Source organism: Lampetra fluviatilis, chromosome 22 (genome assembly GCF_964198595.1).
Source record: "Lampetra fluviatilis chromosome 22, kcLamFluv1.1, whole genome shotgun sequence".
NCBI classification, from domain to species: Eukaryota; Metazoa; Chordata; class Hyperoartia; order Petromyzontiformes; family Petromyzontidae; genus Lampetra; species Lampetra fluviatilis.
This window is the reverse complement of record NC_136296.1, coordinates 9,028,360-9,055,638: the sequence shown is the minus strand read 5'-3', so window position 1 is coordinate 9,055,638 and position 27,279 is coordinate 9,028,360. Positions and strand designations below refer to the sequence as shown.

Below are 27,279 nucleotides of genomic sequence, written 5' to 3'. Positions count from 1 at the left end.
AGGGCCATGGCACGCAATGCACAAAAGCATCAAGGCAAGTAACGCTGCAAGGGCTTTAAATGAACGTCGCCCCTTCCACTCTCAATGCACGCGTTCGGTCGCGCATGGGACTGTCGATTATTTACACGGCGCGTGGACAACACAGCGAATGTTACTTCTCGGCTAAGGGAGTGAACGCAATCCACGAAATTAGACAGCGGGGAAACAACTGGGGGAGCAAGGTGCATCGGTTTCATCGATGAACATCGATTGCGTGGAAGCCAACAGATAAATATATGTTTTTTTTTTACACATGCCAATAACACATGCAGATTCAATCAGGCAGTGTGCAGGTGCTGGATTGATCTTTGCATCGTCAGATCATGGGAGGTTTCCGGCGGTTTGGGAGGCCTTCAATCAGCAGTAGATTAATCATGGCTGCTGAGATGACATGGCCCAAATTAAGTTGGGTGTTATCAAATTTAGACTGTTCTCTCGAAACCTAAACAAAACAAAGATTGTGACCATGACGCTTATATTTCCAACTTTAACCCCCAACTTGCTATAATGCCCCTCAACTAGCTCTTAACTCTACCCCTATCCGTAACGTTTGTCTTACCGCTAACCCAAAGGTTGCCCTAGCTCGGACTGTAAACATCCTCACACTAGCCCTGGCTCTAACTCTGCCTTCTGGCGTTATCCGTAGCCCCGTCTGCAGCCCTGACTCCATCCATGAAGAGCCATCGCACCTGTCCTGAATCCAACCCCAACGTGAATCTTTTCCTAAATCTAATACTAAGCACACATTTAATATGAATGCTAACCTCATATATGTGACCCTAATCTTAAATATAACCCTGGGACAAATGTTCCAAGTACCTAATCCTAACAGGATGAATTGAACACATCTCAGATACAATTCCAGAGTGACTCGTCTGCAGATAAATGAAATTGGATACATTGAGAACAAAGCTTTTTCTGACTTAGATCAGAGATGAACCTTACACCCTAAATCTGTCAATTTCTCAGCTTAGCTTTTACCACAACCCTAACCACAACGGTAAACTCATCATAATCCTAACCCCGAAGCGAAACGAAGTTGTACACCTAAGCATCTGTAACTTCTTAATCCCGCGGTTCTCAACCCGTGGATCGTGCTCCTCAAAGCCTTCCAAGGGGGCACAGGCTGCGGCATGGATACCGCGACAAGACACACCGACACACAGCGTGGACACGCGCCTCGCCGAGTCGACTCGAGGGCATGGGTTCACTTCAGCGACCCAATCCGAAATGAAACCCTCGCGCAATCCTCCCGTCAAAGCCCCGACGTCTATCCCCGTCCACTGCACCTCATCTCCCCGGCCCCTCCTAATTGAACGGGCGAGCCGTCGTGCGAGCGAGCGAGTGAGCGAGCGTCAGCCGCTAGAGTCTGGTGGAAATCGTCGCCCGGCCGTCGTCCCCCGGCAGAGCGGAGCGCCCGTCCGCCACGCAGGCGAGCGACCGCGCTCGTGCCGCCGTGGCCACCGTGGCCATCTCCGCGTAGCCACCCGCCCGGGGCTCCCCGAGCGAGCGCGACGACGATCGCATCTGCGTCTCCGCCTCCACGGATCCCAGCGACGCCGCCGTGAAGGCCGAGTCGGAGGCTGACACGGCGCTGCCGACTGGCGGCGCGACGGTCCGTTCGACGCCGGCGAGCGACGACACGGAGTTGACGCGGACGCCGTCCTTGTCTTCGCCGGGACGGGGCCCCCCCCCCGAGCCACCGTCGGCGCTCCGGCGCACGTGGTGCCAGGCGAGGAAGAGGAAGACGAAGGCGGCCACCTTGAGTCCCGCGGCCATGCCGAAGTAGACGAAGCGCAGCGCCGTGCTGTCGTACTCGAGGCACGAGCCCACGACGCCGCACGAGTCGCTCTGCCACAGCATGCACGTGGTGTCGATGACCGCGCCAAAGTAGATGGGTGTCGGGATGTAGGCTGCATGACAAAGGGAAAGTTGCCCCCCCCACCCGTGTGTAGCATCAACAGACTGTTGGGGCAAGTGCTGGCTAGCGAGCACGTCTATGAAGGCCTGCACACCGGCACACGAAGGGGGTGGGTGGCCAGCACCACGCACGGCCGCCTTTGTCTCCCAACTGGCGATGTTTTACACACCGCACCAGGTACTCATTTTAGGCTGAGTCGGCCTAGGGGAGGCCCAGAACCGGTTCAGATAATCGTCACTGGTGTTGGCCGTGAGCGAGAATCGACACTCGGTTTGCCGGGTTTGTAGCGCAGCGCGCTAACCGCTACGCTGATGCTCCACACGCACACGCGCACATGCACACGCGAAAGACAAAAATCCCCCGCACGGGATTTTAAAGACTATTGGGTATAGTGGTGTTCGTAAGCACCCGTTAAGGCTAGCACGGTGCGCGAGTGAGATATAGCGTGGCCATTAAAACGCGTGTACACCATCGTCAGCGGCGATACCTACGCACTGCGCTCGGTTACACATTCAAGGCTGAGTCGACCTAAGAGTTCGATCCCGACCCTGACGCCTTTATATTTGAAGTATGCAAATATTACACGCGACATTGCCGCTTGTAATCCCAATCAAGTAATTTGCACTCAGTAATTTAGAGTTTTTGGCTGCTATCAATGCCCACGTGATAAGCCACGTTTGTTGCCAGGTCACTTCTGAAAAAGAGCAAAATAGCTCAGTGGGCCTTAGCTGGTAAAATAAAATAAAAAGTGTTTTGGTTTAGTTTAAATAACTAAATAATTATTTTACACAGCATCCTATTTAAACACAATGTCAATGACAAGAAAACAAACAAATAAACCTCCGGAAAAACGAAAAAAAAGGATCCAATCGCGAGCCGGGAAATTGCTGAGCGACAGTGGGGGAACGCGCCTCTCACCCAGGGCTCGGAGGAGCACGAACTGCATCCCCAGGGCGAAGGGACGATCTCGCTCCGGGAATGACCTGAACCCCCGGATCAGGGGGCAGGGGTTGGAGGATGTGGGCGAGGGGGGGGAGAAAGGGAGTCGAAGAACAACATCCACAAAGCGTTTCGGTTCAGTGCGGATGAGTTCAATATAGTTTAGCTCAATCGGAATCAGAATCTTCAGAGTCTTAGTTCAGACTGGGAGGAGGAATCCGATGAGCTATGAAGCTTTTTTTCACAGATGTCCTGTTTGGGGGCGGCGGGGGGGAGTCAGCAAGTTACAACAGCAAACGATTCAAAAACACAATATTAGTGCAAAATACAAATAAATTGAAAACAAGGCACGAATTGTAAATACATTAATTCAGTGCATTAGTCCAATTTATCAAGCTTGGGCAAGGCAGCAAAAACAACAACAAAAGAGCTCAATGCAATGTATATTTATATATATACGTGAAGCCTAAGTGTCTGCTTGATCAACCACTCCTCTCCATCGGCAGCATTGGGCTAGTGGTGGACATCCCACATTCCTATGTCAAGGCCAAGACTATCCGTAGGAATACCACTGCTCGCTGAGAAACAAAGCGTTATCAACCAGAAGCATTGAATTTCTGGGTGGAAAATAAGTTATCTCCGCCTGCATGCAAACCCTCATTGCACGATACATCTGCTGCTGCCGTGCGCTTTGCCGTTGTTGGTGTGTTGCCACTGCTGCTGCCACTGCTGCTGCAGCTACACAAGGCACCAGGTTCTTCGGCAAGCGGTCGGTACAGAGTCGCAACCTGTGAGCGTCACATCTCGACTCCCTCGTAACGTTGCATGCATGTATCGTGGACTTCTTTCGCGCACCGTACGGAGGCAACCGTGCTAGTCGGAGGTGAGTTACATTCCCACTCCTGATTCGCTGTTTGCCTTGGCGGCCGAATAGTAAACGTCGTGGGTTTAACTCTCCAACACACCCAGGGTGTGCTCAAGTGGTAACTAATTGGCACATTTTGTTTACGTGGCAAACCGTTACCGATTGGCCACGTCAGGTGGTGGTGGGTTAACGACACATTTATATTTACACGATCTAACCAAAAAAAATAAAAACTTTATTTTGAACCAGTGATGAGGTCACGGACAGCTGCACCTGAATAAAAAGTTGGAATATAAATAATCCAATTGCAGAACTCTGTTGAAAATGTTTTGCTTTCTTGGATAACTCGACATCTGTGAGCTTCATAGCTCATCATTCTGAGATGATTACAATTATTTTTTTTTATCATTGTTATCGCTGTCCGGTGTTCTTTTTTTGGATGGTGCCGTATTTTGTTCAGCGTGTTGTGGTTTCACGTGGAATGGAAAGATTGGTTTATGCAGGCACAACCTGCATGGCCGTGCGGTTGCGCGTCCCCCTTGCTTGTTGTGGAGGTCCACGGTTCGAACCCGACAGGCCGCCCTGGTTATTACCGCGGTTGTATTAACCGCAAAAAGTAAAATAAAAATGTCGTCTGCTTTACAGTGGACGTCAAAGCTCCCGTTACGTCGTTCGAAAATAGCGGGCCACCGTTTTCAAGCATCGCGGTCCAAAGTTGCCCAATTCGAAAGATTACACCCCAAACCACTCAATTGGGATTACACCCACAGCAACAACATTGCCCCCTGCTGTGAAACTACTCCTGACTGCGCCTGTGAAACGCAGCAGCGACCTTCCTTCATGATAGCCTTGCGCCTACAAAAGAACGATAGCTCCATGACCAAATGCGCTCAATTGTTACCATCGGCATCATCGTAGTCATCGTGACCCTTACCGGAGTGTGACAATGATGGCGGAGGGCTGGGCGCACACCGTGATGAGGGTCACCGCGAAGAGGAAGACGAGGAACGGGGCGAGCGTGCCACACTCCTTGCGGCACTTGCCCGGCGCGGCGAAGCCGGCAGAGTGGAGGTTCGTTCGCACGATGAAGAGGCCGGCCAGGCCCGGCACAGCACCGCCACCCGACGGCGCCGACACGGCCGCCGTGGCCACCGCCGTGGCCACCGCCGCCACCACCTCCTGGCTTTGCACGCACGTGCACTCCGTGAAGTTCAGCGCCTGCGGAGTGGAACAACGGCGGAGCGTCCAAATTGAGCACCTCACTTGCTGGGCCCGCGCATCGCGGTGCCGCCTGGCTTTGACGTTCCTCATCGCGGGCACCGGTCCGTTGGAACCGTCAACGTCGTCGGAACGTCGACAGGCCGATGCGCGCATTTGACTCGTGAAGGGGAAAATTAAAGACAAGTTACGGGATTTGCGGTCGTGGCCAGCAGACCTCGACATTGAAATTTTGCTCCCGAACCATATTTCCATCTTGCGCAAGGACAGAATAGAAAACCGAGCGGAGGAAAAACGCAGAGGCAAAGATTTAGAGTCACCTTGTGCCACACAGGGTCGGGTGCCACTGGGTGGTGTCCTTTCAAATATATTTACATAACAGGTGACAATGTAAGTCGCTCATCGCACGTAAGTGCTCTGAGATACCCCGGTCGATTCAGCCTTAAATGAATGCCTGGTGTGTAATGTGTCTAACATCGCCACACGGGAGACAAAGGCGGCCGGGTGTGGTGTTGGCCATCCACCCTCTCGTGTGCAGTGTCGGCCTTCATAGATGCTCGCTAACAGCACTGTACGTAACCGATCCATGGGCGCGGTTGGCGACGTAAGGTGCAAAAGAAGTTCAATATACTGTACATACATAAATGGCCCAACATTATGTGAAGCCTATACGGGGAGATCTTTGTGTTTATCTTCTTGGTTCTTGGTTCTTTCGGTAAAGTCACGTAGAAGGGAAATAATAATAAAATAATAATGACTTTTCCGAAAGAACCAAGAAGATGAATCCCTGCAGTCACGAAAGCTTTAAATCGAAATCTTTGTGTTTGTCTTTGTGCGTGTGAGCATGCTTGCATCTGTGTGTTGGGAGTATGCAAAGGAAGAAGCACAGGTGGTGTATTTGCCAGTCATCCTTGTCAGTCAACCCATGACACCTGGGTCTGATCTGTGACCTCCTGCCAGCAGCAAGCCTTCAACACTTCACGTGTGCAAGCGTGTATGAATAACTTATTTGGCAATGCACGTAGCCAAAGGAAGGACGACACGTAAAGCAGTTATAAGGAAATTAGTTTTCAATCGAGATGATTTAAAGGGGCACAGCTCCAGTACAGCGGTGGCCAACCGGCATCTCCTGAACCTCATGCGGCGTAACGTAGAACACACTATAACAGTATCAAAGAATAATGAAAATTTCGATTTAAAGCTTTCGTGACTGCAGGGATTCATCTTCTTGGTTCTTTCGGTAAAGTCACGTAGAAGGGAAATAATAAAATAACAAAAAGAAAACAATAAAATAATATAATAATTATTTTGTTATGTTTCATTTTTATTATAATATTCATTTTTTATTTTTGTAATAAAATAAGAAAAATAAAGCATAAAAATAATTATATTATTTTATTATGTTTTATTTTTATTACTTTATTATTTCCCTTCTACGTGACTTTACCGAAAGAACCAAGAATAATGAATATCTCCCGTGATGTGCCGAAAACTATCAATACACACACACTAATGTATGCACTTGGCTCTTTGCAGAACTTAACGGTATTCTGTTGAGCTACGACAACTTCAAATCTAGAATTGCTTTTTAGCTATTGGTCTGTTACAAGGAGACCACCCCTGCTCCAATGGCATCCCAATAACGGAAGGAAGAGCGTTCCAGACGGCCGCAGAAGTTCCTCTAGCCTGAAAGTGCACTATCCTGGCACAAGCGCGATGCCAACGTCACCGCCACTTAGTGGCGAACGGCGGTGGTTTGCTGCTGCTGCTGCTACTGCTGCTGCTGCTACTGCTGCTGCTACTGCTGCTGCTGCTACTTCTGCTGCTACTGCTGCTGCTGCTACTGCTGCTGCTACTGCTGCTGCTACTGCTGCTGCTGCTACTTCTGCTGCTACTGCTGCTGCTGCTACTGCTGCTGCTACTGCTGCTACTGCTGCTGCTACTGCTGCTGCTGCTACTGCTGCTGCTGCTACTGCTGCTGCTGCTGCACACTCACGCCCGTGGCGGTGTCGTTGATCACGCCGCTGCACCCCGCCAGGCAGGGGCTGAAGTAGGTGATCCCGTCGGAGCCGCACACTGGCGAGTAGCTCCCCGCGCGGCACCCGCAGCGCACGTTGCAGCTGCCCGTCAGGTTGCGCTGTCGCACGGTCAGCGAGGGTCTGCACAGCGTAGCGCGGCGCGGGAGAGAACCGGTCAGCCGTCTCTTTCTCTTTCTTTTTTTTAACGATCAGAGGAAATCAAGGAGATGCTCGGTGTAGTCGGCACTTTGCTTCGTTCATCATTTAGTTTTTTTTAATGCTTTGCTTTATGTAAACCCTCCCCCCCTCCCCCCTTTTTAAATGAAAGATTTCACATAAGTTGTCACGTTCTGCCCTCCTTACCCATTCCCTCTCTCTCTACTCCCTCTCTGCCCCCCTCTCTCTCTACCCGCTCTCTCCCTACTCCATGTCGCTTTCTCTCTCTCGCTCTCTCTCTCTCGCTCTATATATTTTTTAACTACGACAAGTGCTGCATCTGCACCCAGCCCTTCTCGCAGTCCAACGGCCTCCGACGGGTAGCTCATATATCTCTCTCTCTCTCCCCTCGACGATCGAGGTGTCACCGCGGCCAAATCCGACGCTGGTGTGTGTGTGTGCGCGTGTGTTGAACTTCTTTCGCGCCATACGTAGCCAACCGTGCTAATCGGAGGTGCTCGTGCCACCGCCGCTAATGGTCATTCTTGTTGCTGCTGCTGCTGCTGCTACTGCGTCTGCTCGTACCTGTGCTGCTACGCTTTAACTGCCGCTGCTGCTGCTGCTGCTAACGACGACAACGACCAACTTTCAATCGAATACGAATTCACCGCGAGGAGTAGAAAGGGGACGTGGGCAACATAGAGCCTCCCCCACCCCCCCCTTCGTTACCCGGTGGTGTAGGGGATGCTGATGCCCCCCAGGCTGATGCTCTCACAGCCGACGATGAAGAGCGTGGAGAAGCAGAGGAGGGAGACGCCGCTGCAGCAGAGGGCGAGTCGCGCGGCCTCGCAGGCGCTCATCTGCAGCCGCTTGATGATGTAGCCGCCCAGCAGGAGGCCCACGCCGGCGCCTGGCACGATGATGAGTCCTGGCCCAGGCGGGCACAATCACAACCGTCCCGTTCGAGCATTTGGTGGCAGTGCTCATTTCATTTTTTGGCGGCCGTGGCCCAGTGGTGGGAAGTCCACGTTCCCATGGCGAAATTGGTCGTCGATTTGTCGGAATGCACGATGGGCTGCGATTCAATCGCGTGCAACAAATCCTGTTGGCGATGCTGCTGCAGCTGCAGCTGCTGCTGCTGCATTGCCCAGTGGCGCACAAGCACAATTAACATAAACACTCAAACACATTCACCAACGACGCTGCTTTGGCTTAAAAAAAAAACTAAAATATATAATAGGCGACATGTCTGGCCATTGCTCTTCTTCACAGGACATACGATATGTACATGAAATGTCCCATGCAGAAGGATCACTGCCTTAAACGTCACCCATTATATATTTATATATATTTTTAAGGCCACAGTGTTATTGGCAAATGTGTTGAGTTTATTGCATTAATTCTAGATTTGAAGCTTTCGTGACTGCAAGAATTCATACTCTTAGATTTTTTTCGGTAAAGTCACGTAGGTAAAATAAATAAATAATTTATAATAATAAAGAATAGATTTTTTTAAATAACTTCTTATTTATTTTTTATTTTTTTACCTACTTGACTTTACCGAAAAAACCTAAGAGTATTTATTGCATTACATTGTTGATAATTCCCCACAATAGCTCGCAAGCTGCCTAGCTCACTTGCAACAGGGCCTGCAGTGCGGTCGGCCCCACTGCATCTCCTGGGCGTCTGTGAAAAAGAGTTTCATGGCTTATCGGAGTTCTCCATGATAAATATTCAGATTCTTTATTCTGCATCACGCGACTGCGGCGACATCACCCCAAAAACAGCGCGTTTGACCGCACCTTGAGTAGCGCAGTCGGCGGCGAATGCGGTACCCGAATTTCTCTCCCTTCGATACATACGACGATCAGATTTGCATTCTGACGTTAAGTATATGAACCCCGCGTCGGCACTGACCCTGAGGGCTCATCGGCTGAGAGCTCAACAACAACAACTAATTTTAACTTTCTTCGGGCCGCCTTTTAATTGATTTTGCCCAAATGGAAATTCGAGGAAGTGAATGTGTATAGTCGTACGGGTGGGGGGGGCGTTCGCTGTAATTGGTAGCCATTAGGCTCTCACAGCTGCTATGCTACTCAATTCGCAGAGTAGCCTTCTCGCTGCGAGGAGATGACATCATTTCAAAATAAGCATCGATTGTTCGCAGTCATCTGTGTCCTTGTGCACGGCAGCAGTCAATGATGGTGGCTTGTGATGATGAAGCATTTTACCCATCGACCTCTACCGCCCCCCTCCTGCCATCCACCCTCCACGTCTCCATGGCCACTCGTTTTGTCACGAATTGCACAATGAGTGGCGTCAACGGAAGCTGCTCGGTGCAATCAATACGCGAGTTTGCCATTGATTTTTCGTTGGCAAGACGCTTTCTTTCTGTACTTTCACTTCTTCTCCGGGAACTTTTGTGTAAGACGAGACATTACTGTTAGATGATGCTGCTGCATTGGCAGTGGTGCACAAGAACAATTGACAACAATAACGAATACTCAACTAATAATCAGTCAATAACACTGTGACCTTAAAATGAAAAAATATAACGGTTGACGTTTCGGGCAATCGCCCTTATTCATGTGGCCCCCAAGGACACCAGCATGGGAGACGGTTGTTGTGAATGTGCAGTGCAAAAAAAACAGAGGGAGACTGGGAGTGGAAAGAGAGATGGAGAGAATGTGTCGACAATTTTTATGTTCACGTATCAACATATTTCACCTGGATCATCCCTTGAGGTGGAACATCTCCTGTGCAAAGGGTGCCAAGGGTATCAGGTGAAACAGGCGTCGTGGACTCGTGATGACTCGTACACAAACACACAGAACTTAGTGAGTGAGATGTACAGAGAGGAATTTGAGAGAACACGCGAGAGATCGATTGAGAGGGATTGCGAGACAGGTGGAGAGTGTGAGAGAGATACTGTCGTGTTGCAGAGATGAAGAGTGATATAGAGGGGATGGTAAGAGAGATGGAGAGAGACTGAAGAAACAGAAAGAGAGAGAGATGGTAAGTGAGAGAGGGTGGTAGAGACTAGAGACAGAGAGAGATGGTGATACTGGTAGGAACCTCCTGGTTACACCAGCCCACATGGGATTATTGTGTCCGTCCGTCCGTCGTGAAGGGAGGGGCTGGGTGGGGAGGGGCTGGGTGGGGAGGGTGGAGCTGGGTGGGGAGGGGAGGGTGGGGAGGGACTGGGTGGAGAGGGGAAGGTGGGGAGGGGCTGGGTGGGGATGGGCTGGGTGCGGGGTGGGAGGGGTGGGGCTGGGTGGGGAGGGGCTGGTCACCCCGTGGTGCCCTTATAAAACTCAACGTTTAACCTACTCACGCCGGCTTGTGCCCGCCCTCACAGTCGGGCATATCTGCGGAATACACCACGCCGCCGTTGACCCCGGCCATTGACCGAGCAACCCAACGTTCCTACCAGCTCCCTCCGCAGGAATGTGCTAAATGTTAAGAGCGAGAGAGAAGGTGAGAGAGGTGGTTAGAGGGACGAGGAGTGAGAGAGAGAGATGGGAGAGAGGCGAGAGGGAGATGGTCAGAGAGATTGGTGCGGGAGCGAAAGACAGGTGAAGAAAGACGGGTGAGACAAACACAGATGGGCAGAGAGAAAGAGAGAGAGCGAGCGAGAGATGGAGTGAGAGAGAGAGGGAGCGAGTACCGGTGTAGGTGCTGGCTCGGGAAGCAGGGACTCCGAACTGAGACTCGATGAACTTGGGGATGAAGGTGATGAGTGCTGTGACGATGGCGCACTCGGCCGTGTAGGAGAGGCTCACGAATAGGAAGGGCTTGTTGGCCATGATGCGTACCGCCGCACGGGGAAGCTCTGCACCGCAAGCACACAAAGACGAAGATCCCCCGTGTAGCCTACGCACACTGTTGGGGCAAGTGCTGTTAGCGAGCACCCTGTGAAGGCCGCCACGGCACGCGAGGGGGTGTGTGGCCAGCATCCATGCCCGGTCGCCTTTGTCTCCCCAGTGGAGATGTTTCCCATCACACCAGGTATTCAATTGAGGCTGAGTCAACCTAGGAGAGGTCCAGGACCGTTTCAGATGTTGGCCGTGAGAGGGAATCAAACTCGGGTCGCCTGGTTCGTAGCGCAGCGTGCTAACCGGCTAGGCAACGGCCCCCCAATGAAGCACAAACAGAGAGACACACACACACACTTGCTTGAACAAACACACGCGTTACAATACACTACTCAGCACTTGCAGTTTCCGTTGGCAAGAGCGTTGCCGCTCAATTAACCGCTTTAGCATGACGTACATAACATCCCTATTCGGGCAAGTCAGCAGACCTAACGGCGGAGCTGGAGCAAGAGTAACATTTTAAGAGGTGATTGGGCGGCTCACAGGGCTTGTAATTCTCATGTGCAAGAGCAGCAGCGCTGATATTGCTGGGTCGTACTTTATGGAGCCACCTAAGTGGAGACGACGTTACGGTCTCGACCTCGACACGGCCTCCTTATCACGACGCATCACTCTGTCATTATAGAAAACGCGAGTCCGCGTTACAGATTCATCATTTGTACTTTCGTTGAACTTCTTTCTCACCGTACGAAGCCGACCGCATGGTGAGCCCGATAGAAGTGTTCACAGGAAATTAGCTAAATCATAAACAGAAGGCAGAAATTTGGCCACTTTCTCAAACTGTCCGGCCAACAACAAAAACGCTCTGGGAATCTCTCTTCACCTTCAAAACTGCCAGGAGAAATCGTGACATTTGCCGAGCCCCCCCCCCACCCCCCAGTCACGCTACCGCAAGCGGTCACCTCGCATGTCCTCGCCAAAGTTCATCGTTGAGGTTCGCTGGGGGACGCGCCCTCCTGCCTCCATGGCGGGTGACGGGACGCTCACGGCGATGCTGCAGACGCTGGTGCAGGAAACGGCGGAGTCCTGGACGCTGGCCGACTCAGCCTCCTCCACCTCCTTCCTCCTCCTCCTCTCCTCCTCCTGCTCCTCCCCGTTCACTTTGCCCGTCGCCTGCTGCTGCTGCCGCCACTGGAGGTCATCGGGCCAAGTGAGACTCGTCGGAGGCCCTTTGGCGTTGCGGGAGGAGCGGGGAGGCAGCCGCTTGGGATACGCGAACATGGGCACGACCACGAGAAGCATGGCAATTGAGCAGAGGAGGAAGCCGCCCCACCTGGAGCACGAAGGGGTGGGTGGAACGCCGGGGACACGCGGCACGGGGAGCAGTTAGCGGGGTGGCAACGTTACGATGGCGGCAACGTTAATTGGGTCCTTGACCACGTCTCAGGCCCTGCCTGCCCAGGCCCTTCTTGCCACACAGCGAGAAGGGCCTGGGTTCGAGTCCCGGACTCGGAAGTCTTTCTGCATGTAGGTTGTATGTTGGCCGGTTTTGTGCCATCGCTAAAAAAAACACGTACAATGTAACTGGCATTGGCCAAACATCCCCAAACACTGAAAACATCACCTTAAAACTACTGTGCCTAATTGGGATTACACACATCAGCAACATTCGCACGCGGATGCAAAAACATGGCAGGACCCGCCTGAGATTCAGTGAGGATTTCCTGGATAAGCAAGCGTCATCGTGAAATAATAACAATACTCTCCTGTTCCAAACAGAAAACTCAAATGCGTACAATCGTCAGACCTCGCACACACTTAACCTTCCCAGCCTACCGTCTTGACCCCTATTCTCGGCTCAACGGTGGAGTTTGCGGATTCACCACCACAGATGGCTCCCCGGTTCCACACCGCCCTGACCTTGAGATTCCTGGCACTGTTCTGGAACTGCTGTGGGTGCGTGACGCTGTGCTGTACGTCTTCATCACCGTCATCATCACTCTCACTGGAGGGGTGCCTACATCATCATCATCATCATCACTCTCACTGCAGGGGTGCCATCATCACCATCACTCTCACTGGAGGGGTCCCTACATCATCACCATCACTCTCACTGGAGGGGTCCCTACATCATCACCATCACTCTCACTGGAGGGGTCCCTACATCATCACCATCACTCTCACTGGAGGGGTCCCTACATCATCATCATCACTCTCACTGGAGGGGTCCCTACATCATCATCATCACTCTCACTGGAGGGGTCCCTACATCATCATCATCACTCTCACTGGAGGGGGTGCCTACATCATCATCACCTTCACTCTCACTGGAGGGGTGCCATCATCATCATCACTCTCACTGGAGAGGTCCCTACATCATCATCATCACTCTCACTGGAGGGGTGCCTACATCATCATCATCATCATCACTCTCACTGCAGGGGTGCCATCATCATCATCACTCTCACTGGAGGGGTCCCTACATCATCATCATCATCACTCTCACTGGAGGGGGTGCCTACATCATCATCACTCTCACTGGAGGGGACCCTACATCATCATCATCACTCTCACTGGAGGGGTGCCATCATCATCATCACTCTCACTGGAGAGGTCCCTACATCATCATCATCACTCTCACTGGAGGGGTGCCATCATCATCATCACTCTCACTGGAGGGGGTGCCTACATCATCATCATCACTCTCACTGGAGGGGGTGCCTACATCATCATCACCTTCACTCTCACTGGAGGGGTGCCATCATCATCATCACTCTCACTGGAGGGGTGCCTACATCATCATCATCATCACCTTCACCCTCACTCGAGGGGGTCCCTACCAGTTTCCAATGAAGCGAGGATCGTCCTGGCTCAAGGAGCTCTGCTCCCCCGGCCACTCGGGGAACCCGATGAGGAACCCCCCGAGCAGGTACCCGGCAGCAGGTCCCAGGGCCCCCATCACGTAGAGCGCCGCTGAGAGAGGAGTAGGGTGGGAAGGGGCAGAAGGAATCCATCGTTAATCCAAATTTGCCAATTTCGTAAAATTACACGGCAGATGACTCCGCTTGGGATGAGGCACATGGTAATCAACGTCGTCCGGCAAAAAAAAATCTCCTCTCAAGCCCTCTCGTGGCTAGCGGACATTGGAAGTTAACCTCCTGAACACACAGCCATACGAAATTATGGAAAATATGCGAATTCGGAGATCATCGGCCCCCCCAACTGGCAGACTAATGCCCGTCCGCAGGCCAGGTGTGCTTTGCTCACCTTGTGCCGACAGTGACAGCTGCCACTTGGGGGGTGGGTGCCTTGTCAAATGTTTGAGATGAGATGTGAGGTGGTTTGAGATGCCTTGGCACATTGAGAGGGCGGGGGGGTGGCAGAGTGGTCTATAAAAATACACCATCGTTTGAGATCTTTGGTGAAAAGCGCCATATAAATGGAATTATTATTGTTAGCGAGCAGCTATTAAGGTCAGTACGGCACGCGTGGGTGTGGAAGATCAGGAAAACGTCTCCCTCGTATTCATTGTTGAGCGCACCGCACTAAGTATTAATTCTAGGCTGAGCGAATGTCGAGAAGGTCCAAGCCAGTCCTGAATAGCAGCTGGCGATGGTGGGCACAAACATCAATTTAACCTGGCTCACAGAGCTCATGGCGCAGGGTGCTAAACCACTGCCCCATGCCACCACAGACGTTAATACAAACAAGGGGAGAGGGGCAGAGATACATTAAGAGTGACAAGATGTTCAAACAGGGAGAAAAAAAGAGCGATAAATGGACAGCGACAGACGCAGATCGGTGTGGAGATAGACACGTAGAGAAACAGACCAGAGACGTGTACTCTACCTCTCTTGAATCTACATCTCCGCCTTCCCTGTGTTCTATGAAAAAAGGGCCAATGCCCGAAACGTCGCCAATGATACACATTTTTTTAAAAGGCCACAGTGGTATATTGATGAACGTGTTGAGTTTGGAGTTTGCTCATGGTAATTCTGCACCGTTATCAACGCGACAGCATCAGCAGCGCCGCCAGAATAATTTCTTTAATTCACGAGACAGACGGGCAGAGGTGAATCCGTCTCATTTACGCCCTATCCTCTCCGGGGTGGGGGGATGCTGTGCCCGGTGCAGAGGTGACATCACACTCCGCTCCCACGAGGCTCCACCAACGCCTGTTACCAAGTGACCCCCGAGTCTCAGCATGAATACACCTCGTACGTTTGTTCTCTCAGCCGTAAACAATGTTGCAATCGCTAGGCTAGGACTGCGGGAGCAGAGGGCTCATTAGTTAGCAGCAGTAGGAGCAGCATCATCCATCATCATCAGCAGCAGCAGCAATACCATTGACGTCATCATCAGCGGCAGCAGCAGCAAGTAGCAAGGGGAGAAATATATGTTTCATCAGCAGCATTAGCAGCAGTAGTCAATCGCGTGCAGGAGGGCAGTCACTATAAGTACGCCAACACTTTCAATAACCCTCACCCTTGGTATGTATGTCTAATTTCTTTCGCACCGTACGTTGCCCACCGTGCTCATCGGAGGTATGTTAAAATTTTACAATTGCTGTAAAGCGCCTTGGGTTAATTCGCGACGTACATCTGCGTAAGATATGATCAGCAGTGGCAATACATTTGTTCTCATCAGCAGTGGCAGCAGCAGCGTTAAGAGCAACAACATCACCACCACCACCACCATCAGCAGTGGCATATCTCAGCCCTCTGGGATCACTTTGTACGACATGAGCAATCTTCATGCGATGGAAAGACAGTCCACCGCCAAGGGACCGCGACATTTCCACCCCTGGCTTCGGGCTGCCAAAAGTGATAACGTTGCCTCATTAACCATAATCATGATCATCAGAACCATCATGACTCTGTCATGGCCATTACCACCAGCACCACCACCACATTCATCATCAACAGCAGCACCATCATCATCAGCACCACCATCATCATCATCAGCACCACCATCATCATCAACAGCAGCACCATCATCATCAACAGCACAATCAGCAGCAGTACCATCATCAACAGCACCACCATCATCAGCAGCAGCATCAGCGGTGGCATTCCACATCGACAAGAGCGTGCAATTGTACACGGCACTTAGTCAAACCTTTGATGCGCTAGAGCGTGTTATTTAGGCAAACGGGCAACAGAGGTGACCTCTAGATCCAGGGGTCACGGGCAGATGTGGCCACTCTCGGGTCCCCAGCCCAAGGCGATGGGTTTCGCAACAAAACGGGAAAAACATTTTTGACAATTATTCATTTCACGAGCATTCAAACGCCACCTCGGGCTAGAAGGCATTCCACATTTGACAACTCGGCAAAAGCCGATATCTATGTAGAAACGTATCAGAATCAGACTATTTATTTCTACTGGTGTATAGCAGTTTTTATTTCACAGATGGTCAGTAGCTCTGGGTAGCAGCATTTCAAAAACATGTGTGGACATACGGCAGTACCCCTTTTAACGACGGCGATTGGTTCCATGACACCGGTCGCTAAGTGAATCGGTCGTAAAGCGAGTATAGGAAATACACGTTAAAGGCTTAATTCGTTACGATAGCATCGAAAGTTACCCCTTTTCACCCATAAAAGTACTTTATAATATTTAAACAATGGATATTAATACATGAAGATACTAACAACATTATAAACACATAATATTATTAGAAACATGGTGACGCAATGCATGAATTAATATTTACTGTACCTGCAACAGCACTTCGTTAACAGGGGAATGGTCGGTAAGCGAACACATTGGGCTCTATGGAGGCACTACACTACTATACACTACACTATACACTACACTATACACTACACTATACACTACACTATACACTACACTACTATACACTACACTACTATACACTACTATATACTATATATTACACTACTATACACTACATTATACACTACACTATACACTACACTATACACTACACTATACACTACACTATACACTACACTATACACTACACTACTATACACTACACTACTATACACTACTATATACTATATATTACACTACTATACACTACATTATACACTACACATTGGGCTCTATGGAGGCACTACACTACTATACACTACACTATACACTACACTATACATTACACTATACACTACACTATACACGACTATATACTACACTACTATACACTACACTACTATACACTACACTATACACTACTATATACTATACACTACATTATACACTACACATTGGGCTCTATGTAGGCACTACACTACTATACATTACACTATTATACTACTATACACTATACTACTATACACTACACTACTATACATTACACTACTATACACTCCACTACTATACACTACACATTGGGCTCTATAGAAGCTCGTGGATAAGCGAGTAGTCGTTAACAGGAGTAGTCGTTAAGAGGGGTTCTACTATACACTACGCTACTATACACTACGCTACTATAGACTACATTATACACTACACATTGGGCTCTATGGAGGCTCGTGGTCAAGCGAGTAGTCGTTAACAGGCGTGGTCGTTAAGAGGGGTTCTTCTGTACATGTTTGGCACCAGTTATTAAGGATGTAGCGATGCATCGATTCACATTAACGAGCATCTACGATCGCGAGAGATGCATCAAAGCCCTGCGCGAAATCATTCACGTTTCCCACGATGGATTTAATTCGCATTCATTCTACAATCCGTGTACTTCTCTCTTTCTCTGTGTGTGTACTTACAATTCCACGCGATTCCACGTCATCTGTGCCTACTCTGCGCACTTCTCAGATGTAATTTCCGCTCCTTTGTTGGCTCAACATGATATGAACCGTATCTCTGAGCAAGGTTTTATTGCGCTGATGAAAAAAAATGTCTTGTACAGGAACATTGCTACGTTGCTTATATCTTTTTTTTTTGCTGCAGTCAGGTTTAGCCAGCGAGGGCATGAAGATAATGCATGTTTTTTTTTAAAGAAAGAAATCTAGGAAAAGTGAGGGAGAGAGACCCAAATGAGACACAGACAGAGATCCCACGTATAGCCTGTAACAGACTGTTGGGGCGAGCAACTATGAAAGCTGGAACAGCACACGAAGAGGTGGGTGGCCAGCACCACGCCCGGCCGCCTTTGTCTCCCTAGTGCCGATGTTCACACACCGCACCAGGTGCTCATTTGAGGCTGAGTCGACCTAGGGGAGGCCCAGGACCGATTCAGATCATCACTGGCGTTGATGGTCGTGAGCGGGAATCGAACTCGGGGATTCTGCCGGGTTCGTACCGCGGGGCGCTGTCCGCTTGACCTCACAGACGCCCACTGCAACGTGTTGAGGAGAACACGCAGCTGTTATTTGAGAAATCACATTGATTGCGTCAAAGTCAAGTGGGCCTGGGTGGGGGGAAAAAAAACATCGGATGATGGCCGATGGTCAACAACAACTGTGAAACGCTAATCCTCCCCCCTCCCTCCTAACTTTAATTTAATTAACCCACGAACCCTTAAATAAAATCCCAACAGCATCAAAGATCCAGCTTAATGACCAACACAATAACACCATAATACAATCTAGGACAGGGGTGGGGAACCCTTTTTTCTGCCAAGGGACATTTGGATATTTATAACATCATTCGCGGGCCATGCAAAATTATCAACTTAAAAAGTAGCCCGTTATATTTGGTCAAACATTTTATTAACTCACACCCCTAATGTGATGGCTGGAACTGCTTCTCTTTGGTGTGGTGTGTGACGTTAGCTGGTATTGATGATGTCGCTACTCGCAACTGCTTTTCCAGGTTTGCTCCTCGATTTGTTGAATTTCGAGTCCCGCCTGCGGTTGCCTTGGCAGAGCCACACCAAATGATTTGACGGGCCTTATACGTATTCTTAGATTTTTTTCGGTAAAGTCACGTAGGTAAAAATTTTAAATTAATAAAAGTAAAATAAAAATATAATAAAATAAATATTACTTGATACAGCTGTCGTGCTGTGACGGTTCCACCTGAAGACGGAAGCTTGTGTTGCCTCCGAAACGTCGTGATTTTTATTTTATTTTTTATTTTACTTTTATTAATTTTAATTTTATTTTTTTCCTACGTGACTTTACCGAAAAAAACCTAAGAATATGAATCATTGCAGTCACGAAAGCTTCAAATCTAGAATTAGACATTGAAATGTGTCTGTTTATCTAGGAAAACCTGCTCATTAACCCAACCGCTAAATGGCTTCACACGATTAAACTAATCTAACCTACCAATGGACAACCAATTGAGGCAACTGCAATTATTCGATTAATTCGCCTGCCCGGGCCGCCCTGGTGACTTATTGGCACCTCGTTACGGACCCAGACCAGGATGCCCTTCTACTCAAGAGCCGAGCGTTTATCCACGCCTGATGATGCTGGGTGTGAACCTCGAGCGAATCATATAAACCTGAAGGGTCAAATAGTGAGCATTGCGTAGACTCCAGTTTGCCAGTTTTGCTGAACAAAAAAACTAATTCGAGTGGCAAATGTTCCCCCATGTAAACAACTCGATTTGACAGGCTCTGTCGGGTGGTGGAGGTTGTAGTAGTTGGTTTAGTTCGTTAATTAGCGAACTCTCAATTTGCTTGTCCTGGTGAGGGTCGCGGTGGCAGTTGAGTAGCATGGTCCACACCTCCATTTCCCTGGCGACAGACTCCAGCATGACACTACTACACTACACTATACACTACTATACACTACTACACTATACACTACACTATACATTACTGTACACTACTACACTATACACTACTATACATTACTATACACTACTACACTATACACTACTATACACTACTACACTATACACTACTATACACTAATATACACCACTACACACTATACACTACTATACAGCATACACTACTACACTATATACTACTACACTATACACTACTACACTACACCGACTCTGGCTCTTCCTGGGTAATTCCCAGGTGTTCTCTGAGGTTCTCCCGGATTACCAAACTCCTCACCCGATCACGGAGAGTGAGCCCGGCAACCCTGCGGAGAAAGCTCAGGGCTATAGTTAAACAATAATTACACGATATCCCATTTGTTAATTTGTGATTATATTAATTTGGAATGGTAGTTTTTTTGTTAGAGTAATTCTACTTCAATGCGTGGCTATCTCTCTCTGTATCTTTCCATGTCTGTGTCTCTCTCCCTGTGTTTGTTTCCACGTCTGTCTGTTTTCTCTGTTTCGCTGTCTCCCTTTGTATTTGCGCGTCTCTCTCTCACTCCGTGTCTGTTTCTCTTTGTGTTCATTTCCGTGTGATTGCCAGATCATTTATTTAATTTTGGAGAGAGACGGACAGAGGTGGAAGCCCGCGACCCGAGGTCGATTCCCGCTCACGGCCAACACCGGCGACGATTATTTAAACCGGTCCCGGTCCTCCCCAATATCGATGTCTCTGCAGTATCTATCTCTCGTATCCATCTCTATCTGTGTATATGTTCGTGTGTGTCTCTCTCTCTCTGTCCGTGTCTGTCTCGGTGTCTGCCTCCCCGTTTCCCCACCACGTCTGTCCTTCAGGGCTTCTACTCCCACGTCTGCGGCCAAAGTCGCCCTCATCTGCAAGACGGACAGCAGCATCGCAGCAACGCGCTCATCATCCCGACTCGAGCGAGCCCCTTCTAACCGGAGCGACGAAGTGCAATGCCTTTTGAAGTTAATGAAACCGCGCACGAGTCGTCTATATTTAAATCGCACACCAGACAGGGCTCAGAGCAAAGTCGGACAGGGTGGATGGGTGGGAAGTGGTGATGGTGGGGAGGGGGGAGGGAACATGTATATCAGCTGCGATCAAGTCACGGGGGGGTGCGGTGGAGGATTATCGCGACTCCCACGTGGCATTCACAATTCAATCCTCCAATCCTCGATGCCTGGGGGCGATTGCGCAAAGCGCTCGCGAGCCGCGGGATGATGCACTGCCGTGGCACCACGTGGCCCGCTCTGTGTACGAGCAGCTCGGCTGCTATGGGGACAAGAGGCGCCGCGAGCTGGTCGCCCAGACGTCGAACCGACTGCCGCTGCGCGCACAACAAACAGCAACAACAACCGCCATTCGCCACAAAGCGGCGACGACGTCATCACGGCGCTTGTGCCAGGCTATGTGCACGTTAAGGCCACGTGAAAGTGTCGAACGCCCGCCGGAAGGAGGTCTTGGGGCAGACCCAGAAGGTGCCCATGGGTCGACTGACTGAGATGACCGGCCCAATGCGCCACATTGCTGTGCGCGCGAGCACACACGCGCGTACGCACACACACGCGCTCACACACACGCGCGTACGCACACACACGCGCTCACAGACACGCGCACACGCGCGCACACACACACACGCGCGCGCACACACACACACACACGTGCAAACACACACGCGCGCTCACAGACACGCGCACACGCGCGCACACACGCGCGCACGCACGCACGCACGCGCTGACGGTGCCGGGCTCGCCTGCGAAACCAGCGTCCCGTTTCATTTTGATTCACGATCGCGTTTCAGCGCTTGAGATGGCGCCCCTCGTGTGCAGGGGCGTCCAGGGGTGTCCGGTGACGGCAAGCAAAGGGCAGGGAGAGATGGGTGGAGATCGCAAACCCGATGCCAAAATGAACCCCTGGAAAAGGTGGGGCAGGTCTCGTCGGATCTCGGAGGCTGAGGCGGGTTAAGCCAGGTCAAGTCGTCGGATGGGGAAGTCTGCCTGAGGCTGTAGGCTTGCGCTGTGAAATGGCATGGGGATGGCAGTGCGGCAATGGATTCTTTAATCGATATTGTTCGAAACTCTAAGGTGATATCCTCTCGTATCCTTGGCGGGTCCCCCCCCCCCCAACACCCTCGCCCCAGATATCTGAGATTCCTCCCACATGAAACCAATCTCACATTGATGGAGGTGGTCGATCACTCCAGAGCAGGGACCCGCCTGAACAAGTCTTGAGACACGGTGTGGCACTCCCAGGTTAATAAAGGACATCACTTTCATACACAACACAAAAATAATAATTACACAATCGCCTGGCTAATGCAATCAAACTGCCCCCCCCCATCCCCCTCCCCGCCTTGAAAATCGGTCCACGTGTTCCAGTTAAGAGATCCGTGGTGTGCAGATGAGACTCAGAAAGGTAATAAGTATAACCCGTAAAAACAACATTTTTCACTATAAATCCTTAATATTGCGTGGCGGCTAGAGTCCTCTCGTCCTCTGGCTTGAGATGGCTGCCACCTATGGGTCAGATGATTGCATTGCACCATTAAGCAATTGGTAATTAAATATAATAATTTTGTCCTAAAAAGTGTAAAATGTTGGATTTTTTTTTTCACGAACATTAATTTTCACGCTCAACGAGTCTGTGTGGAAAATGTCAGCTCGATTGGATCACGGGAAGTGGGTTAAAAACGAGCGAAAGATTTGCACGGTCCTAAGCAAGCAAGCGAACTTAATATAAAGGATTTAAAAACCAGTGATTTCGCATGCTTGGTTAAAAGCAGACGCCAATGGAATACAATGATTAAGCGTGCAAGTTCATCGGCGGATGGAAAGTTAATGTATTTTGGGTGATTAAAATAACTGCTGTACGTTTTAATTATTTCTAACCCGTTCGTATCTATTGGTTATGAACGAATTTTCAGGGCCCTTCAGCTGGCAGGAATGTAATATTAACGCAGTGGTTGACAGGGCAACACCGCACACAGCAATAACAATCATCAACAACAAACCATACGTGCAAAATTAATGTCATGGGTTTTTTTTTTTTGCACCGATATTTTGTATACGGGACAGCCAATTCAACATCTCCCGTGATTGCGTTTACTCTGTGTGGAACGGTCAAAACGTGCGTGGACATTGCGAGTCGATTGGCGTTGGCCACGGAGTTTCATATGTGTTTAAAGAGATTCGTGCCTTGTGGATGAAGGCCACGTGACAGTTACTCGCGATCGTACGTGACACACACACATGACACACACACCGAGGATAGAGACATCGATCACCCGTATACAGCTTTAACAGACTGTGTTGGGGAAAGTGCTCTTAGCAGCAAAGCATGCGAGCGGGTGACTGGCAAACACCACAACCGACCAGGTACTCATTTAAGGCTGAGTCGACCTAGGGGAGGCACAGGACCGGTTACAAAATTCACCACTTATTAATCATGAACGGGGATCGACCTGGGGTGCCGGGTTTAGTAGTGCAGCGGCTCGATCACTGCACGACCGCAGACACAACCATGCCACAGATGCACACGCACGCACAAACCAGTCCGCTTTTGTCTCCCTCGTGGCGATATTTATACACCGCACCAGGTGCTCATTCGAGGCCGGCAAATACAAAGACACACACACACACACATTGTTTGACAAACACACATGCGCACACACACACACACATCACATGCAGATATGGACACACATTCCGAAAGGCCAGACCACGCATTCACTGGACACAGGCATCCACCGAGAGAGAGACACACACACCAATGGGAAATGCTCATGAATAAATGAACGCCTCTCAACACTTGACTGTACGCCAGCGACGCTAGCGTCTGCATGGGGTGGGCTGCCCGCCAGGCTGACTGGCTAAGGTGGCTCCATGACCCCCCCCGTCCACTGGCATCGATTGATTTTTTTTTAGGGAAAAACAGAAAGCTACTTCGATCCTCAAAGCACCCACAGCAGCAGTGGGCAGCAGCACCGGCAGCTACGTGTCTGTGTCTGTGTGTGTGTGTCTGTGTGTGTGTGTCTGTGTGTGTGTGTCTGTGTGTGTGTGTCTGTGTGTGTGTGTCTGTGTGTGTGTGTCTGTGTGTGTGTGTCTGTGTGTGTGTGTGCTCTGTGGTGTGGTAGTGTAGCGGTTGGCGCGCTGCACTACGAACCTGGCAACCCGGGTTCGATTCCCGCTCACGGCCAACACCGGTGACGATTATCTAAACCGGTTCCGGGCCTGCGCTAGGTCGACTCAGCCTCAAATTGAAGTGTGTAAAACATCGCCACTATAGAGACAAAGGCGGCCGGGCGTGGTGCTGGCCACCCACTCCCTCGTGTGCCGTGCCGGCTTTCATTGGTGCTCGCTAACAGCACTTGCCCCTACAGTCTGTTCAGGCTATACGGGGGGATCTTTGTATTTGTGTCCTTGTGGGGAGCGGTCGTGCAGCGGTTAGCGCGTCGCGATACGAGCCCGGCGACCCGGGTTCGATTCCCGCTCACGGCCACCAACACCACTGACGATCATCTGAGCCGGTCCAGGGCCTCCCCTAAGTCGGTTCCGCCTTAAATGAGTACCTGGTGCGGCGTTTAAACATCAGAACCGGGGAGACACAAGCCCCCCCCCCCTTCCTCCGCTTCATAGGTGCACGCTCACAGCACTTGTCTCCAAACCGTCAGTCAAGGCTACACGGGGGATCTTTGTCTTTGTTTCGGGAAAGGCGATACGACCCCGCGGGGAGCTTGCGCGCACGGCAGCGCCGACTCGGGAATAGTGACGGAGCGAGGGGGTCTCGGTGACCTCTTTGGGCCAGAGGAAAGCAGCTTGAAGGACAGACGACGCATTGGGGGTTTGCTCTGCCAGGGATGCTCGCCCTCCCACATGCCCATGGCACGTGGCACCAAAGCGGATTAATTCAGGACACCGCTGCCAGGTCTGACTTTGGGGGAGTCGGCAGATGGGTGTTGGGCAGGAAGGGCCACAAGCATGGCTGGGACTGCCGCGGGAATGCTGAACATTCGCGGACAGAATATGAGTGGGGACACAGAGCTATAGAGAGACCGGGGGGGGGGGGGGTGCACATTAACAGACGGACACGACGAGATAGAGATCTCCAAGCCCTGCGAGTTGATTTCCGTCTCCTTCTTCACCACCTTCCATCCATGGCCAAAGGAGGATTATCTTACTTTTTTTTTACGATATGTATCATATATGCCCGGGTTAGGTTATGCTATCCCAAGCAAAAAAATCTATTATTCTTGTCATTGTTTTAAATCAAGAACACACGGTGTGACCCCTCAGTGGGAAGATGACACTCGCCCCCCTCCCAATGACGTCGCTTGCAACCAGCCCCCCCCCCCCCCCCATTGATATAGCGAGCCACGCTGGGGCCACGGAAATGGAGCCACAAGACCCCAGATCACAATGGGACATGCCCAGTTGTCCTCACGAAATTATCAGCTCAGGGGGTGCGGCAATCAGTCAGATGGGGCCCAAATATTTGATTCTTTTCTCACGGTCGCACACCTAGAAGCCACTCCTCCTGCCTAAATCACACCGTCGTTACGCTCACGGTCTCGAACGTTTAACGCTGTGGGGGCGCTCTGCCTTTCGCTAAAATGCAGCCAACCAATACAGCTCCGTAGTACCTCGTTGCAATGTTACCTTCACTGCTCTAATTCAATTCAAATAATACGTGGAACATAAACGAAAGCATTTTAATAATAATACAAAAAAATAACAACCCGTATTTTAAATAAGTTTTTGTTCTTTTACACCGTTGTCGAAAACATATCTCTTGGCGGTTGCCTAAGGGGCCACAACTCGTAGCTGTGGCCACGGGTGGGCAAGGCAACGTCGGCCCCCACGCTGGTTACGCTCCTGGCCAGGCCGCCGCTGAGCTCAGATCATTCCCCTGTGGGAATGAGCGGCGGTCGTGGCGAACACGGGCAAGGGGACACACGGGGGAGGGAGGGCGTCTCACCCAGGTAGAGGAACACGTCCTCAGATGTCACCTGCTCGTCCAGGTACGATGGGACAGCCGTAATGGGGAACACGGCCAAGGGGACACACGGGGGAGAGAGGGCGTCTCACCCAGGTAGAGCGACACGTCCTCAGATTTCACCTGCTCGTACAGGTACGATGGGACAGCCGTCGTAGGGAACACGGCCAAGGGGACACACGGGGGAGGGAGGGAGGGCGTCTCACCCAGGTAGAGGGACACGTTCTCAGGTTTCACCTGCTCGTACAGGTACGATGGGACAGCCGTCGTGGGGAACACGGCCAAGGGGACACACGGGGGAGGGAGGGAGAGCGTCTCACCCAGGTAGAGGAACACGTTCTCAGGTTTCACCTGCTCGTACAGGTACGATGGGACAGCCGTCGTGGGGAACACGGCCAAGGGGACACACGGGGGAGAGATGGCGTCTCACCCAGGTAGAGCGATACGTCCTCAGATTTCACCTGCTCGTCCAGGTACGATGGGACAGCCGTGATGGGGAACACGGCCAAGGGGACACACGGGGAAGAAAGGGCGTCTCACCCAGGTAGAGGGACACGTTCTCAGGTTTCACGTTGTCGTCCAGGTACGTGGGCCCCAGCGTGTAGATTGGAGCCGCGCCCATCCCCACCAGCAGCTGGGCCAACACGAACAGGGCCATGGCCATCGTGCGCTCGCCGCCGACCCCCTCCACCTGGAGGCCGACACCGCACGCGTACTCGCCTCCCCCGGTGGCCGTAGCCAGCGGGGAGAGGGCGTGGACGAGGCCTGCTCCTCGTGGACACACGCGGAGAGGGAGGGAAGGGAACATCGGTCAACGAACCTAAAGGGCCTGTGGCTGACAGTGGCCGTCACAACAATCGTCGTCATAATCCCGTGTATTTTTTTATTCTGATTTCCTGGATCTTGTCCTGACCGATGTCTGAATCGGAATCTTTGTTTCGACTGCAGGGATCTGGTGAGATAATTTTCACAGATGTAAAATATTGGGTGGGTCAGTTTGATGCAGCTTCCAAGCGAAACGTCACGCATCTAATCGCTCAATTTTCGTCGAGTTCTTCAAATCCCCCACGGTGAGCTGACACAGCAGTAATTGGCGCGTCGTTCCGCCTGTACACGTAACAATGCAATTCGCTTGGCTGTGCCGGGTAGTGGAGGGTCTTAGCGACACAAATTTTGCCAGATCGTTATGTGAACTTACCCAAAAAGTAATCATAAATCACCATCATCATCATATGGCCTTTCAACCAACTCATCAGAGACTACACGGGACGAATGTCCTAATGCTGTCTTTTCGTGGATTTTCTGTTTGCACATAGTCACTTTTAGATGTATTCCTGTTCATGTTTTTTTGCTGTTGCACCCGATTCAAGAGCCCAATGGCTCACAGGGCTCTACCTAATAAATACACTTGAAACTTATGCCACGTATCTCCCTCCCTGGCCGGTGTTCGTGCTTCGTTCAATCTCACTGCGCGTCCTTCTCCAAGTCTTTCTTAATGTCTCCGAATCCGGCTCTCGGCGTGCCTCTGCTCCTGTTTCCTTCCACTTTTGTGTGCGCGCCATTGCCGCGCGCGGGACCCTAGCCGAGCACACCCGTGCTCTG

The 27,279-nt window shown here is 50.8% G+C and overlaps 1 protein-coding gene across 1 annotated transcript in view; it reads right to left on the bottom strand.

Moving 5' to 3' along the window:
* Nucleotides 1–824: 824 nt before the first annotated feature.
* SLCO5A1 (solute carrier organic anion transporter family member 5A1) overlaps nucleotides 825–27,279 on the bottom strand; it is a 30,975-nt gene continuing 4,520 nt past the window's right edge. Inside the window, exons 2-10 of the mRNA XM_078866608.1 lie at nucleotides 26,218–26,442; nucleotides 13,812–13,944; nucleotides 11,934–12,304; nucleotides 10,824–10,988; nucleotides 7,886–8,084; nucleotides 6,979–7,141; nucleotides 4,699–4,982; nucleotides 2,879–2,943; nucleotides 825–1,952 (exon numbers count right to left, since the gene is read on the bottom strand). Coding sequence (XP_078722734.1) covers nucleotides 1,402–1,952; nucleotides 2,879–2,943; nucleotides 4,699–4,982; nucleotides 6,979–7,141; nucleotides 7,886–8,084; nucleotides 10,824–10,988; nucleotides 11,934–12,304; nucleotides 13,812–13,944; nucleotides 26,218–26,442 — 2,156 coding nt within the window. The 3' untranslated portion in view covers nucleotides 825–1,401. The remainder of the gene's footprint in view (nucleotides 1,953–2,878; nucleotides 2,944–4,698; nucleotides 4,983–6,978; nucleotides 7,142–7,885; nucleotides 8,085–10,823; nucleotides 10,989–11,933; nucleotides 12,305–13,811; nucleotides 13,945–26,217; nucleotides 26,443–27,279) is intronic.